The following is a 16,056-nucleotide window of genomic DNA, read 5'->3' as shown; positions in this document are numbered from 1 at the left end:
AGATCCTGTTGGAAAGGTCATGTAGTATGGGGTACAATGGGGCCTATATTTTTAATGCCTTTCCAATATGGGATACAATAGAGCTAAATGCATCCCTTAAAGAAAAGTTGTTTTTCCCTTCTCAAATGTGTATAGTGATAGAATATACAGTATATATATTTATTTGTATTAAATATGGGTGGGGAATCACAATTAGTGTCAACAGATATTATAAAAGTAGTTTTTTATTTTTAAAAAAGGTACAGAGGGGGAATGGAGGGCAGTGCCCCCCCCTCCCCCCACACACACACACTCACAGACCCCACCCCCATCCGACGACATAACACTCACACTCCCCCACTATTTGCAAATATTTTTGATACAGCAAGACATTTTTGCATTTTTCAAAATAACCACACTATTAAAGGGTGTACAATTTCCTGTTTATTTCAGTCACTTTTGCAATTCATTAGGTATTAGCCCTATGGTACCCTTATGTTGCACTGAATGCATTAATGCTATGAAATAAGTGCAATAACAGTAACAAACTCTTATGGCAAAAAATTATCCTAAACAAATATTTTTTTTTTTCAGAGGTCCACTTTTTACACACGTGTAATTAATTCACATTGTATTTATACAATACAGCAGCATTTTACATAATTTACAATGTGTGAATATTAAATGTACAATGTAACCAGGCTTGCTCCACATAAAGTTGTCATTAGTATATACATAAAAATAAATAGTAGTTTTAAAAACACCTCATACTTGGAATGTATTTGATTAGAGGCATATGATCTATAAGTGCAAGTGTACGTTAACGTTTAAAATATAACTTCTCTTTTATGGAGAGGTTTGTTCTTCAGTGTTAAGTGTAAAGATAAAGTTTGTGCAAACCCATTTACAGTGTCTACTTTAGGTGATTTATACAAACATGCTACATAAATCAGCCCACTAACAAATTATTTGTAAACTTGATTACCAAGCTTATTCTTGTCTCTCATTTGCCCTCCTTTTAATTATCCCATTAGTTTAAGAGGGTTAAATCTTCTTAACACTTTCAAAGTGCTTTCTGGAACCTCTAGATCCATTGCATGTGACTGCAGTACTCTTATTGTTTGTCTATGGTCACTTGATGTCTGTCCATATTCAGTTTGCCTGTTTCCCCTTCCATCTCCACTTGGCATCCCTTTCCAAATATAGCATATGTCATCAGTAGTGTAATGACGCTTAGGAATCTTGTGAGATCTCCCATAATTACCTGCATTGTCTACAATTTGGGGTGATACTCGCATGGGGTTCATTCCCATATTTGAATGTGTCATAGCCAAATTTTCTCTACTTCTTGAAGCTTGAAGTTTAGGCACTGACATAGTGTTCCAGTTTTCATCAAGATCAGATCCATCTGGTATTCTTTTGTCTTTTGAGAGAGCATCCAGATCATATGTTTTGGCTCCTTTAATTTTACCCTGTGGGACTGCAAGGTTGTTAGTGTGCATTTGTGCATGGGCACCAAAATCAAAATGAGTCTCCATGTCTTGAAAATCAGGCCTATCAATTCCCCTTCTTATTTTTGGGATATTCATCTTCTGAGAATTGAGTTTAAGATCCGGTCCTTCTAGCTTGCTACCTGAGAGACTCACTTTTGGCAGTTTCAGTTTACCTGAAGGAGCATCAGTGTCAAAGTCTAGTGCGTTCATGTCAAGATTGGGCTTCTTTATGTTTAGTGCTTTAATTTTACTTTTAGGCATATCAACATTCATGTCTGGGGAATCAAAGTCTGCCTTAATCTTTGAAGCCGACAAATCCATTTCAGGGGTCTTAAGTTCATAGTCAGGTGTCTTTATTTTGGGTCTTGAGAGACCAATATCAGGCATCTTTAAAGTGGGCATTTTCAGTTTTCTGGAAGGCATGTCCATGTCTGGATGTGGAAGGTCTGTTTTTGGTCCTCTGAGATCAGCATTAGGTCCATGAAAGTCAATATCAGGACAGTTTATCCCCGCATTTAGTTTGGGAGTTGATGTGCTCAGATTAATGTCTGGCTGATCAATGTCAGCATCCACATTTATATGTGGTCCTTTCAAGCCTGACAGGCCAAAACTTGGCATCTTAAATTTTGGCATATTGAATTTACCTGAAGGGCCATTAATGTCAATATCAGGTGAAATGATATCTAGGTTCGGGCCTTCCAAATCAGGTTGATGCAGAGTCAAATCTATCTCTGGGGTACCAAGTCCTTCCTTAATTTTGGGGTTTTTGAGATTCAGCTCTGGAGAATTGATTTCAAGATTGGGTCCTTTTGGCTTGCTACCCGAGAAACCAAATTTTGGCATCTTTAGTTTTGCTGAGGAGGCATTTATATCAGTGTCAGGTGCTTTTACATCATGACTGGGCTTCTTTAAATTTGGTCCTTTAAATTTACCTTTAGGGATATCAACATTCATGTCAGGGGCTGTGATATCTGGCTTATGACCTCTAATGTTAAAGTCTGGGGAATTGAGGTCTGCCTTAATCTTTGGAGCTGACAGATCCATTTCAGGCGTCTTTATTTTGGGACCTGACAGACCAAAATTAGGCATATTGAAAGTGGGTGTTTTCAGTTTACCGGATGACATGTCCATGTCTGGAAGTTTAAGCTCTGTTTTTGGAGCTTTTAGATCAGCATTAGGTCCATGAATGTCAATATCAGGATCGTTTATCCCAGCATTTAGTTTGGTAGTTGATGTGCTCAGATTAATATCTGGCCTTTCAATGTCAGCACCCACATTCATTTGTGGTTCTTTCAAGCCTGACAGGCCAAAACTTGGCATCTTTATCTTTTGCATATTAAATTTACCAGAGGGGCTATTAAAGTTAATTTCGGGTGAATTTATATCTAGGTTCGGGCCTTCCAAAACAGACTGAGGGAGAGTTAAATCCATGTCTGGGCATTCGAGTCCTCCCTTAATTTTGGGGCTTTTGAGATTCAGCTTTGGAGAATTGATTTTAAAATCGGGACATTTGGGCTCACTACCTGAAAAGCCAAATTTTGGCAGCTTTAGTTTACCTGAAGGGGCATTTATGTCAAGGTCAGGTGCATTCACATCTAGATTGGGTTTATTTAAATGTGGTCCTTTAATTTTACCTTTAGGATTATCTACATTCATATCTGGGGCGGTGATATCTGGCTTATGACCTCTGATGTTGAAGTCTGGGGAATCAAAGTCTGCCTTAATCTTTGGAGCTGACAGATCAATTTCAGAAGTCTTCAGTTCATAGTCAGGCATCTTTATTTTGGGTCCTGAGAGACCAAAATCAGACAAGTTGAAAGTGGGCATTTTCAGTTTCCTAGATGGCATGTCCATGTCTGAAAGTGTAAGGTTTGTTTTCAGACCTTTAAGATCAGCTTTTGTTCCATCAAATTGAATATTAGAATCATTAAGCCCTGCACCTAGTTCAGAGGATGACACTGCCAGTTTTGAGCCCTTACTTCCATCGTAAGCAATGTCTGTCTTGTTGAATCCAGGGAAGTTAAACTTGGACGGTTTTAATTTGGGCTTTTTGAACTTACTTGATGGTACATCCATATCAATATTATGGGCATAAAGCCCTGCTTTTGGGCCTCTGAAACTGCCTTTTGTGAGTTCTATCACAGGGGCTCCTTTGGTATTTGGCAGTGCAAGATTTGAATCTGGTGTACTGATACCAAGATCTATTTTTGGATCTTTAAACTTCCCTCCATGTAGGTTGATTTCATTATCAACATCACTAGCAGTGTCGGCTTTGATCTTTCCTACTCTCATTAGGTCACGTCCTTGTAATAATAAGTCTGAGTTGAATATACTTGTAGAATTCCTGGTGTCATCATAGGACATTGATGCCCTAAATTTATTAGCAGGTTCTGCTGCATATGGAGTGAGTCGCATACGATCTGCATTCTGGAGGAATGCTGCAACATTTACCTCGATTTTACAGTCAGCAGCTGGGAAATCCATTAAATGGGAATTACTGAGGTCAGAGGCAAGTCTTTCACTGTGGCCTGTCAATGACCCATTATGGAAGCCATCTTTGTTTTCCTGAACAGCTTGATTTCCTATCATGAATTTCTTGACTTTGGCATTGAAGAGCTTTTCATAAGAATCTTTCCACATCTGTTGACACATTTGAATTAGAAAAACTTAGTGTATTTTGGTGTAATTTAGGGTTGCAAGACAATATGAATCTGATGTGCACACACCTCATTTGGAGCTTTGACACTCTGATCCAGACTGTCCATGCTCTTGCTGGATTTCATACCGTACTTCGTCAACACTTGAACCTTATCATTTTCAATAAATTTCAAAACGTCAAGGCCTTTATTCCTTTTTTGCTGATTGAAGTGAATGTTTGCACCCACAATTCCATCTTCTGAAATATCAGTGTAATGTACAATGTAGTCTGTTATCAACGGTATACTTAAGAATTGTTCATCAAGGATTTCTCCAAGTCAAGGTTCATGGCAAAAGCAATTTTCTCCACAGTATCAACATTTTGTAACAGAACAGTCAATCTGATGCTATCAATAAAAATACATGTTGGCTGATGTACAAAATACAAAGGATATTCATATAGTCATTAAACTGTACCTTTATGAAAATCAAGGTCTGTGAACTCAGACTTCTCTCCAGATACATTTTCATCAAGCAGCAGGCTGTCAGAGAGGCTTCTTCGATGACCAGCCTGCAAATTGCAAGAATCTGTTTTGCTATTTTTTTCATGAAATAAACATGTATGTATATTTGTAGATAAGTATAAAAATGCAAAAAAAAAAAAAAAAAAAAAAGACAAATTAAAAACTAAATAAAATGACATGAGAGTTTGGATGAAATACCTAGCTCAGCCAAATGCTTTTTAACATTTATTCCGTATAGGAGGAAGTATGAAAATTATACCAAGATGTAAAAAATATATTTGATTTGATTAAGCTTGACACAAAGTGCATACACATAATATTGTTAGGATATAGACTGGATAATAAAATTCAATAATATACCATTTTACAAGTATATATTTACAGCAAAAGAAGGCCTCAAACTTAAACCTGTTGATTTAAAAGAAAATATTCAGCAGGTGTAACTCTGTGGCTTGTCATTTCTGAATCAAACTCAAATCACAGTGCTGATGATTTTTGATCTTATAAAAAAACAAATGAAATTGTTAGGTTTGGTTATGCACTGACAGATTTGTCCGTTGAAGTCCTCTATGAATATATGGGACATTGGCAGTCACTGAAATTTGTCACTTGCAAAAAAAGGACATTTCTCTAAGCGAGTAATTCATCCTTGCTTTACAATATTATCTTTCATTTTGCTAAAGTCTGAATCATCATACTGGGATTAAATGTACACAGGGATGTAAACAGAGAGATGAAACTGTGAGGTATTGAAGGAATTGTTCTGGGATAATGTAACAGAGAAAGTTAGGAACAGGTTACGCCAGAACAAACAAAACTGAACAGACCTCACCTTGTTAACCACACCCTCTGTTTTAAACATGTGTAATCACTGTGGTAGTTGGTGCTCCCATGATCATCTTTGCCATCTGTATAAAACACATTTTGAAAACCAGTCCCACCATATTTTAATGCAGTCTTATGTCATTGAAACATAGGCTCCAAAAACCACCCAATTACCATCTACTATAACCTATGCAGTCTATTTCACATGCGTTAATTTTTTCTTGAATATTTCCAGTAACCACAAAATAAAGGTTTATATGGGCACGAGATCTGAATATGTGCTTTCAGTTTTTCCTAATAAGTAATAACGTGTTGGAAAAAGTAGTCCCCAAAGTTAATGCATGTACTTCACATTGCATTCGCTCACTTAGAACTTTAAATAACAGTGCCATGTGACCATCCATGTGCAATGCTTCATATTTTAATATGCAGCTTTGGTGTGATTTGTGAGATGGATGCATTAAACTTTACCTAAGTTACAGAAGAAAACCTTATTATATTGGTACAGCATGTTTTTTTGTTTTATTCTTGGAATGTACATGCTCACCATAATCATTCATAGTAGTTAGAACAGAATGCCTGCACTTTCAAAACATCCAAACTTTACCTTCACCACTACTGGCTGTTTTACGCAAACTTTGTACAGTACAAACTTCTTATGTAAAATCTACAAACAGAATAGCAAACTGTAAACCCGAATAAGTTAGCAGAACTCAAAAACTTTGAGGTAGTCAGTTACATCAAATTTTGTAAGTTAATAAATTCCAAATTTAAGTTAGTGAAACTGTCAGGTTTTGATTTTGTACTGCTTATGCATGCTAATTGCTCTTAACTTGAAACATTGAGTAAGCTAACTCATACATTTTGATGGCACTTAAAATTTTGAGTAAACCACCAGATTTTTTTTTTTTTTTAATTTACTTTTTTTAAACAAATCAATTATTTCCATCACTTTATTCACCCAAGTTAAGTCTGACTAGTGACTTGCTTAATAATGGATAAATCAATGAGTAAGATACACACTTGGTATTGGTCCTCAACCTTAGCTCAACTCCACTCTTCACCGTAATGGTAACCCCCAAAACGCCAACATAACAGAAACTCTTCTAAATGGCAACATAAAACATTAAACACTAACAAGTTCCCCCCTTTGCATTCATGTTGCAAAAACACATAAAATAACACTTAATTTTAACATTTACTTTCTCTGTCAAGTCCCATGCAAAGCATGCTGGGAACAAGAAATCCTCTGCCCAATTTGAGTTTACCAAACAAAAAAAATTAAGTTAATTAAACTCAAAACTATAAAATAGTTCAGGTTACTTAAAAGGTGTCAGTTTCATGAACTCAAAAGAAAAAGTTCTAAAAACTCATCAACATTAATTAATTTGTATTAATTTGAATGATTTAATTTTTCCCTACTCAATACAATTAATTACATTGAGCATTGGGGTTTACAGTGCAAAGAAAACCCATACCTTGTATCCTATGAGACTGTATTAAGCTTTTAAATCCTTGTTACATATCAGCAGTGATAATGTGCCATGCTGAGGATGACAGTTTCCACGCACTGACAGATGAGACTGTGTTTACCTCTGTTCTTCTCTTACCGTTTATGGAATTCTCAATGCAGTAGGTAATACACTTTAAGAGTGGACAAACTGGTTTAACCTCCAGCACACAGAGCTGGTCAAACACATACCTCAAACCTTATAATCCTTCTGCATCACTGCCTGTCCTGCACTAGAGGCAGGGTTACATAACAACAACAAGCCACTTCCTAAATCCAGATTGATGGGAAGTAATCAAAAGAAATTGTGGGGGCCTGGGTAGCTCAGTGGTAAAAGACGCTGGCTACCACCCCTGGAGTATGCTAGTTCGAATCCCAGGGCGTGCTGAGTGACTCCAGCCAGGACTCTTAAGCAACCAAATTGGTCCGGTTGCTAGGGAGGGTAGAGTCACATGGGGTAACCTCCTCCTGGTGGCTATAATGTGGTTCGTTCTCGGTGGGGCGCGTGGTGAGTTGAGCGCGGATGCCGCGGTGGATGGCGTGAAGCCTCCACACGCGCTACGTCTCCGTGGCAATGCGCTCAACAAGCCACGTGATAAGATGCGCGGGTTGATGGTCTCAGACGCGGAGGCAACTGGGATTCATCCTCCGCCACCCGGATTGAGGCGAATCACTACGTGACCACGAGGACTTAAAAGCGCACTGGGAATTGGGTGAAAAAAAAAAAGAAATTGTAAAAAAAAAAGAAGAAAAAGTACAACTATGCACATACTCCCATATGATTCATATCTTCTGAGTTCTGACAACCACCTGTACAAGGGGTAGTCACTCTCCAGAATGAAAAGGGTTGTTCTGTGATGAGATGGATTATTGCGATTGAGTTCACAACTTTAATGGAACTAGTTATGCATTATGAACATTCTCAGAAGAGACAATGTGCTGAAACCACAGTAATAAATAATATTGAAACGCAGTAGAATACTCATGCCTTACTTTGAAAGAAAAAATAAATGCACCTATTTGAAAAATGAAAAAGTAGATTCTCCCCCAAAAAAATAATAAATAAATAAAATGAAAAAATAGATTTAAAGTTGATAACGTTTATAAACCATACAAATATATAAACAGGCCAAAAATTAGAAGAAAATAGTTTTGAGACGGCCATATTTTACATTCAGAAAAAGACTGCATTTTGGTATCACCCTTACAAAAGTACGGAACCCCTTAGATGATAGGGCGAGCATTTTTTTCTGAAATAGTTTTGCGTTCCCTCGCAATAAGTTTAGCGTGCCCTCACCTAGTTTGTATATACAAACTAGAAACCTCACAACAAATTTACCATGGTTTTTATACAGTAACCAAATTTTAACCATGATATTCATAGTGAAACCATAGTGATAACACAGGAAAATGAAAACTATGGTAATAAAACCATATTTTTGTGGTTATTATGGTTTTACTACAAATACCATAATTTAACTATGGTTTTACTATAGTAATATTGTAGACGGTAGTAATCATAGTTGGCAGAAACCATGGTTTTATTACAGTATGCTTTATCATTTCATTTTAATTTTTAAATGTCCGAAAAGGAAAAGGTTAAAGCCAGAGCTTCTGATGTCTACCCTTTTTACCCCTCTAGTTTTATATTATCTCTTGAAATATTTCCATTTACAGTCAAAACGTAAACACATAAGAGCAAGATGGCTATGACATTTATAAATTTAACTTATTAACAAATAAATTATTTGAATCAAACTTAAAATTTACAGTTGGCTTTAACTGCTTAATTTCTATATACATGACACATATACATTTATGTAAACATATATACATAATACAGTGTTGCTTTCAACCCATTCTTTCATTCTTTTTAAACACCTCAATTTTAAACATTCACTTAAATGCATTAATTATGTTACACAATTTTAACTGATTTTTAAGCTTAAATACCTACCGTGGTATTTGTAGTAAAACATAATAACCACACAATTATGATTTTTATTACCATAGTTTTCATTTTACTGTATATGAATATCATGATTAAAATATGGTTTCTATAATAAAACTCATGGTAAATAAAATGTATTGTGAGGGAACGCATACTATTGCGAGGGCATGCAAAACTATTTCAGAAAAAAAAGATTCCTGCCCTGTCACCTAAGGGGCTCGCTCCGTACTGTACTAATGTGACCATTTATAAAAGAAAAAACATTTTCCCTGAGTTTTACATGATATAACATGATAAACTACAGGTATTTGCAAGTATCTAATGACCATGCACCCGACTCTGTAAGAGACAGAGATATGGATTAGTGCTGTGCCTTATTTAAATCCTACTACATTCTTAGCTGAAAATACAGTCCAAAAGCAGTCCTAAAAAAATAGAAATATGAATGAATCTTCCTTGAATCTTTCTTTTTTTTTTTTTTTTTTTGTAATGGCAGTTGATAAGGACCCACAAGTATAATAAAAGTAGTCCATGTGACTTATGTGTCATATTCAAAGTCTTCTAATACAAAATGTAGCCATTTTCAGTAAAAAATCTTGAAGCATGTTCATGAGCGCATGAGAGAAGCTTGTTTACAGCAGCATGCATGTTCACTCAAGAACTTATTTTTTATCACTAAAAAACGCTTAAGCATGAACACATGAGCCACTGCAAACGAGCTTGTCTCACAATGTTCATGAACATGCAAAAGATGTCAATATTTTAACTGAAAAATGACTTAAATTTCAGGTCTATTGTATGGCTTAAGAACACTTGGAACATGACGCATGTGTTTCATGGACTGGTGACACTTTTGGGTTCTTTTTGAGTCATCAACAGACATTGTATTGAAAAGACGGAAGATCGGAATATTGCATAAAATATCTCCTTTTGTGTTCTGCATAAGAAAGCAACATAACGGTGAATAAATTATGACATTTTAATTTTTGGGTGAACTGTTCCTTTAACTGCCACATCTTGCACAGCTAATTGTTGCAACCCTATTAATTGTGGCAACAGAAATACTCCAAACATTTTTATGGCAAATGTAGTGAATAACAATATTAGTGTCAAATATGTCTCAAAATCAAAACAAGTTACTGAAACAGCAGATAAAAAAGGCAGATGGTGTTTCATTATGTAGTGTTAATCAGACAACAAGTCATCCAAGTATACGGAGTACATAAGTACACAGAAGTATTACAATTTTTCTCAGTCGCTTTGGCACAATCGTAGAATGACTATTAAACTTTGTCAAACTATATGATTAACTATATGAACATTAGGTCATTTGTTCACATGACTAGTCATTTATAATTGCTTTGGCACAAAATACATTGAGTAAGCCTTGCAGATCAAAATAGTTTGCATTAATTTGCTATTGAATGATATTAATCTCAAATGCAATTATACACGTTCATTGTGTAAATCCCTACATGCTAAATAGAACAACCAACAATCACAATAACCTGTCACACATATATTAGATACATAATAGTTATGTGGTATTATTGTAATAGTTGTCAGATGGATAGATGGATAGATGTAGGCTAGATGCACAATTTAGAGCTATGTGTGTACAGGTAAGTATTCATCGTTGTACACTACACAGTGCTGTAATCTCCTTGTCTTTCAGTATTGACAAGTACAACCTGTATATGCAGAATATGTTACACAATGTGGGATATGTGTAACTATGATTTACAATATCTACTGTAAATTATTTCCTAAATTGCTAAATTACTTTACTCTCTTTTATAGAGAGTGATGGAGCTGGAGGCTGATGAACCCCCACACATTTTTGTGTATGTTGATGAGGCAGGATTCAACTTGACCAAAGTTAGGAGACATGGCCGTAATATTATTGGTCACCGAGCCACTGCTGATGTGCCCACTGTATTCCCCATTCCTAAATCCCATTGAGGAGTTGTTTTCTGCATGGAGATGGAAGGTCTATGATCATCGTCCTCATGACCAGTTGTTCTTACTGGGTGCAATGGATGCTGGTTGTGAGGATATTACAGCAGATTGTTGTAGAGGGTGGCTGCATCATGCCAAAAGGTTTTCCCTCGTTGCATTGCAAGGGAGGATATCAGGTGTGATGTAGAGGAAATGTTGTGGCCAGACAGAGAGGAGAGACTGGAAGACCCATGAGGTTGATGAACTTGCAGCATATTTTCTTATTTCTTGCACATATTGCAGTTCCAGAAATTTGCTGTTGTATATATTTTTTTCTGTTCAAGCTTTCTTTACGTATTTTCAGTTGGCTGTAAAGTGTGTACATACAATGATGAGAAATGTTTGAATACATTTTTTGTTGAAAGTACAGTGTGTGCCATGACTTTTTGACATCAATTCTATTCAGCTGCCTACATATACAATGTTAGCAATTGGACAATATTACATAGTGGGTAACTATCACACTTTCAGATTACACTGTCATTTGACAAGATGTCTTTGCATTTTGACTGTCTTGGTCTAAGCAATGATAAAGGAACCTTTTGTTTTGATGACAATGATTTATTCATTGATGTATTTATTTACATTTAAACATGAGTTAATTCTTTTGATCGAGTAATCACATTTTGCAGGTCACATAGAGTGGTGTGCTGAATGAACTACGTGATGTGAGGACTGTACTTAGAGTTTTGACAATTGTAAGTTTGTTTCAGTATATGTGCCAAATCAATTGAGAAAAACTGTAATAGCAGTTTGTGACCTGTGGGAGATTGTAAGAACGGTTTTATCCTTGAATTTTTCTTTGATAGTTTTCTGTAGAAGCAGGTCAGTCTTCTGGTCTACACTTGCTGTGGCCTCGTCAATGCATAAAATCTACTGGAGTATTAATGTTTTAAAGTAGATAGTTAGTAAGTTGGCAGTGAGTAACAGGTATTTACTGGTATTTGCAATTTTTTATATTTCATTTTAACTAACATCCTGCTTACACTGGAAGTGACCAATGATGTGTGGCATACACATCACCTCAGAATGTTCACGAACCAAGGACCAATCAGCTGTGAGCTTGAGGATAGACTTCATAAACTAAAATGAAAACAAAATACAACAGAAATCTCTTGGTATATGTGGTGGGGGGCGAGATCAGGAGATGAGAACGGTAAGGATCATCACCTGGGAATGATCGTCTCTAACAGCTGTTTTTCATTGCAGTGATAGTGGAGACGGCCTTTAAGAGCGAGCCGGACGCCAGTGAGAGGGAGAGAGCTGCCACGCACATGGAATTAGAAGTTAAATGCATACAAAGAAAATTCATAGCATAACATGGGCGGTGAACATAAAGTGGCTGAAGAAGCTATGCAGCTCATCAGAAAAAGAAACGGGGTGTCCATCAACTTAGGCTATGTTCACACTGCAGCTGAATGTGGCCCAAATCTGTTTTTTCACTCACTTGTGACACAGATCTGATAACTGGATGATAGTGTGAACAGCCAAAAGCACTTTGAATCTGACATTTTCAAATCCGATCTCGGCCACTTTCATATGTGGAAATAAATCGGATAAATGTGATTTTTACATCCCTCAACATTCGTCATTTGCACGCTTGATTTCCAGCCTATATACGTCTGTTATATTTTAAGACTTTTAAGTGCGAGTCATATCTGTTTAGTTAATGCATTCAGTTTCTTTTTAAGGAAATAAAATAATAGTATAGGCTTCAACAGTTTTTATGGTGTGTTTCGCTCGTAGGTAATATTGCACTTGAACTTCGATGATAATTTTAATTCCACCATACGAAGACAAAAATTACTACATAAAAATACTTTAACTATCAATGGTCTTTCTCCATCACGCGCGACATATTATCAGATAGGCATGTGTCCTATCTGCGTTAAAAACGGATAATTACGTTTTTAATTATAATGCCGAAGTTTGTTAAACGCATGCGGGTCAGTTAAGGAGTGTCGGCTGTCCAGACCAGTGTCTGATATGGGCTACATTTAAAATTTCATGTGAACAACCTAACAAAACAAATAAGATTTGAGCAAAAAATCAGATCTGGGCCACACTCAGTAGCGGTGTGAACGTCACCTAAAGGTATATAACAACATCATGTAATCCTTGAGTGCAGACAGCTTCATTAATTATAACAGGAGCAATTTAGTTTTGACGCATCGTGGCTCGACTGCGGTAAAGTTAGTTTTACGTTTGACATTCAGTTTCATAACCATTAAACTCTTTGCGCATTTTATGTTTTGAACCTAAACCAACTTAGATAAATATAAACAACTGTCCATTGCACAGCACAAGGCTTAAATAATAATAATAATAATAATAATAATAATAATTAGCCTTATAAATCAATTCAACAATTTTACCATATGACGTTACAGCATCGCACTAATAGTGAAATTCTCAGAAAAATATCCCATTCATAGCACAAGACTCTGGGGAATATACGTTTTACAAATTGTATAATCATTTTATAACTTTAAATGTATGTAATACTCTAAATCAGTTAAACTCAGGGACCGTTTGAGATAAAGATGTCAAAACAATTTCAGTAAACTCAGAATATTATTCCCTACATAGCACAAGCATAAGCACTTATTTATGAGAGTTTTTATTTGGTATTTTTTTATAGAGAATTTTTTTTTATCCATATAAATCAATTAAACTCCAAGACCATTTGACCTAAAGATGTCAAACCAACTGCAAATTACTCAGAATAGTATTCCCTACATAGCACAAGGCTTATTTTTGGGAGTTTTTATTTGTTTATATATATAGAGAGAGAGAGAGAGAGAGAGAGAGAGAGAGAGAGAGAGAGAGAGAGAGAGAGAGAATATTTAATCCAAATAAATCAATTAAACTCAGGGACCGTTTGACCTAAAGATATCCAACCAACTTCAGTAAACTCAGAATATTATTCTTTATATATCCCAAGTTTTATTTTTGAGAGTTTTTATTTAGTATTATATAATTGATTTATAAGGCTAATTATTTTATTTTTATTTAAGCCTTGTGCAATGCAAAGGACAACTGTTTATGTATATCTAAGTTGGTTTGGGATCAAAACATGAAATGCACAGAGAGTTTAATGTTTATAAAACCGAATGTCCAACGAATGTCAAATGTAATACCGCAGTCGTGGCACGTCATTCCAGTGTAGACACGGCGTAACATGCAACAGGTACATTTGCATCTGTGAGCAGAGCACGAGCCTTTGGCCCACAGACAGAGACTTTCCCCTCTCCCCAACCTCAGAATCCAGGACACCTGTCATGGGATGGGTATATAAAGCAAATGAAAAAAAGACTTCCCAATAAATATACAAAACTGAAAGCATCTTTTTATGGCCTGGGCAAATCCTTTTAGAGCAGATGGATTCATCTTGAACATGACAACTCTCACCGATTCTATGTACTACATCTCCCAGGTGGCATTGCTGAAGATTGTTCAGTAACTGATAGTCTGAATGAAGTCCATGGGGATCAAGGTTCTCTCTCACCAAGCTAGAGAACAGGAACGGATCCTTAGGGATGATAGCAAGCTTTGAACTATAGAGGGCGTCACAAAGTAGTTCCAGAGTTATCAGAAGCAAGTTCATTGGCAAGTCAAACACTTGTCTCTTGAAGACTGGTACAACCAGAAAAAAAAAAACTAAAATAACTAAACTGTTGTATGGGAAACTTATCTTACTTTTTACCCTCACCTCCGAGCTGATGTCCACTCCATCCAGCATGATCTGACCCTGGTTCAGCTCCACCACGCGGAACAGGGCGAGGAACAATGAGGATTTTCCTGAGCCTGTACGCCCCACAGTGCCAACCCTCTCACCAGGTAATACCTCCAAGCTTACCCCATCGAGAGCATTGGGCAAGCCTGGCCGGTAAGCCAGCACAGCACCCACAAACTCAACTTGGCCCTGTTCAGGCCACAAGTCATGAACCTGCAGATGTAGAGTTCAGGCTAAGGTTGTGCATTAAACTTTAAAACATATTGAATTGTTTAACATTGGGTTCCCCGTGCAGGTGTTTGTGATAGAACTGCAAGGGGTTTGTGAGATTGTTACAGAAATGCCAATGGCACATGAAATCAAATTAAACACTGATGTGTACAATTTTTTAAATAAAATATATACAATTACAACAATCAAAACATAACATTTTACTCTGACCTTTTATACAAAAACAAGTCATTAAATATTTTATAAAATATATTAATTGAAAGGTTAGAACATTACTTTTAACTTCTAAGGTTACTTCAAGTGAACAATTATGGTTCATCAAGTGAACAATTACCTCCGTTCCCTTTCACCCACATGCCTTTCCACTGCTGTATCTACCTCTCTTCCCTCACAAAACTTATTTCCACCCTGGATGTAAACACTGCCACAGACACACTAAGCTCTACTTTAACAACCTGTCTACAGCATCTGTCCTCTCTCCTCTAGGCCAGCACGTATGACACCGCCCAGCCACTGGCTCTCTGACATTCTTCATGAACATCGGACTGACCATAGGGTGGCTGAGAGGAGATGGCGGAAATCTAAAGATCCAGCAGATCTGAGTAAGTATCAGTCTCTGCTTGCATCTTTTTCAGATAACGTTAAATCTGCAAAAACTTCCTATTACCAGGACAAGATCAACAGCACAACAGACACTCGCAGCCTATTTAGAACATTCAACAGACTCCTCTGTCCTCCTCTTCCACTGCCTGACACCTCACTGACAGCAGATGTCTTCGCCACATTTTTTACTAATAAGGTTATAGCCATCAGCAATACATTCTCAAACACCCTGTCCCCTTGACCCCATTCCTTCCCACCTTCACCAAGCCATCTTTCCGTCCATCCTACCTGCACATCTCTACATACAGGCATTTTCCCCACTACATTTAAGCAGACTCGAGTAACCCTGCTAACCCTACACAAGTAGAACATTACAGACCAGTCTCTCTCATCCCATTCATGGTGAAAACATTTGAAAGGGCAGTTTTCAATCAGATCTCTGCCTATCTCTTGCAGAACAAGCTGCTGGATGACAATCAGTCAAGCTTCAAGGTCATGGTCAAGGATATCTTTATTGTCCCCAAGAGGCAATTTGTTGTACAGTCAGCAGTAAACAAACAACCATCAGA

General features: G+C 36.7%; 1 protein-coding gene and 1 pseudogene across 1 annotated transcript; both read right to left on the bottom strand.

The window, feature by feature from the left end:
- Positions 1–411: 411 nt before the first annotated feature.
- Positions 412–7,056, bottom strand: LOC127428362 (neuroblast differentiation-associated protein AHNAK-like). The gene is made up of 4 exons (XM_051676698.1): positions 6,937–7,056; positions 5,466–5,541; positions 4,587–4,680; positions 412–4,368 (listed from the first exon to the last, which is right to left on the bottom strand). The coding sequence occupies exon 4, from the start codon at positions 4,122–4,124 to the stop codon at positions 1,002–1,004; it is 3,123 nt and encodes a 1,040-aa protein (XP_051532658.1). The 5' UTR covers positions 4,125–4,368; positions 4,587–4,680; positions 5,466–5,541; positions 6,937–7,056; the 3' UTR covers positions 412–1,001.
- A 4,587-nt stretch (positions 7,057–11,643) lies between these two features.
- Positions 11,644–16,056, bottom strand: part of LOC127427778 (ATP-binding cassette sub-family C member 10-like) — a 14,369-nt pseudogene continuing 9,956 nt past the window's right edge.

This window comes from Myxocyprinus asiaticus, chromosome 37 (genome assembly GCF_019703515.2).
Source record: "Myxocyprinus asiaticus isolate MX2 ecotype Aquarium Trade chromosome 37, UBuf_Myxa_2, whole genome shotgun sequence".
Taxonomy (NCBI): Eukaryota; Metazoa; Chordata; class Actinopteri; order Cypriniformes; family Catostomidae; genus Myxocyprinus; species Myxocyprinus asiaticus.
This window is presented reverse-complemented; position numbering and strand designations above follow the sequence as displayed.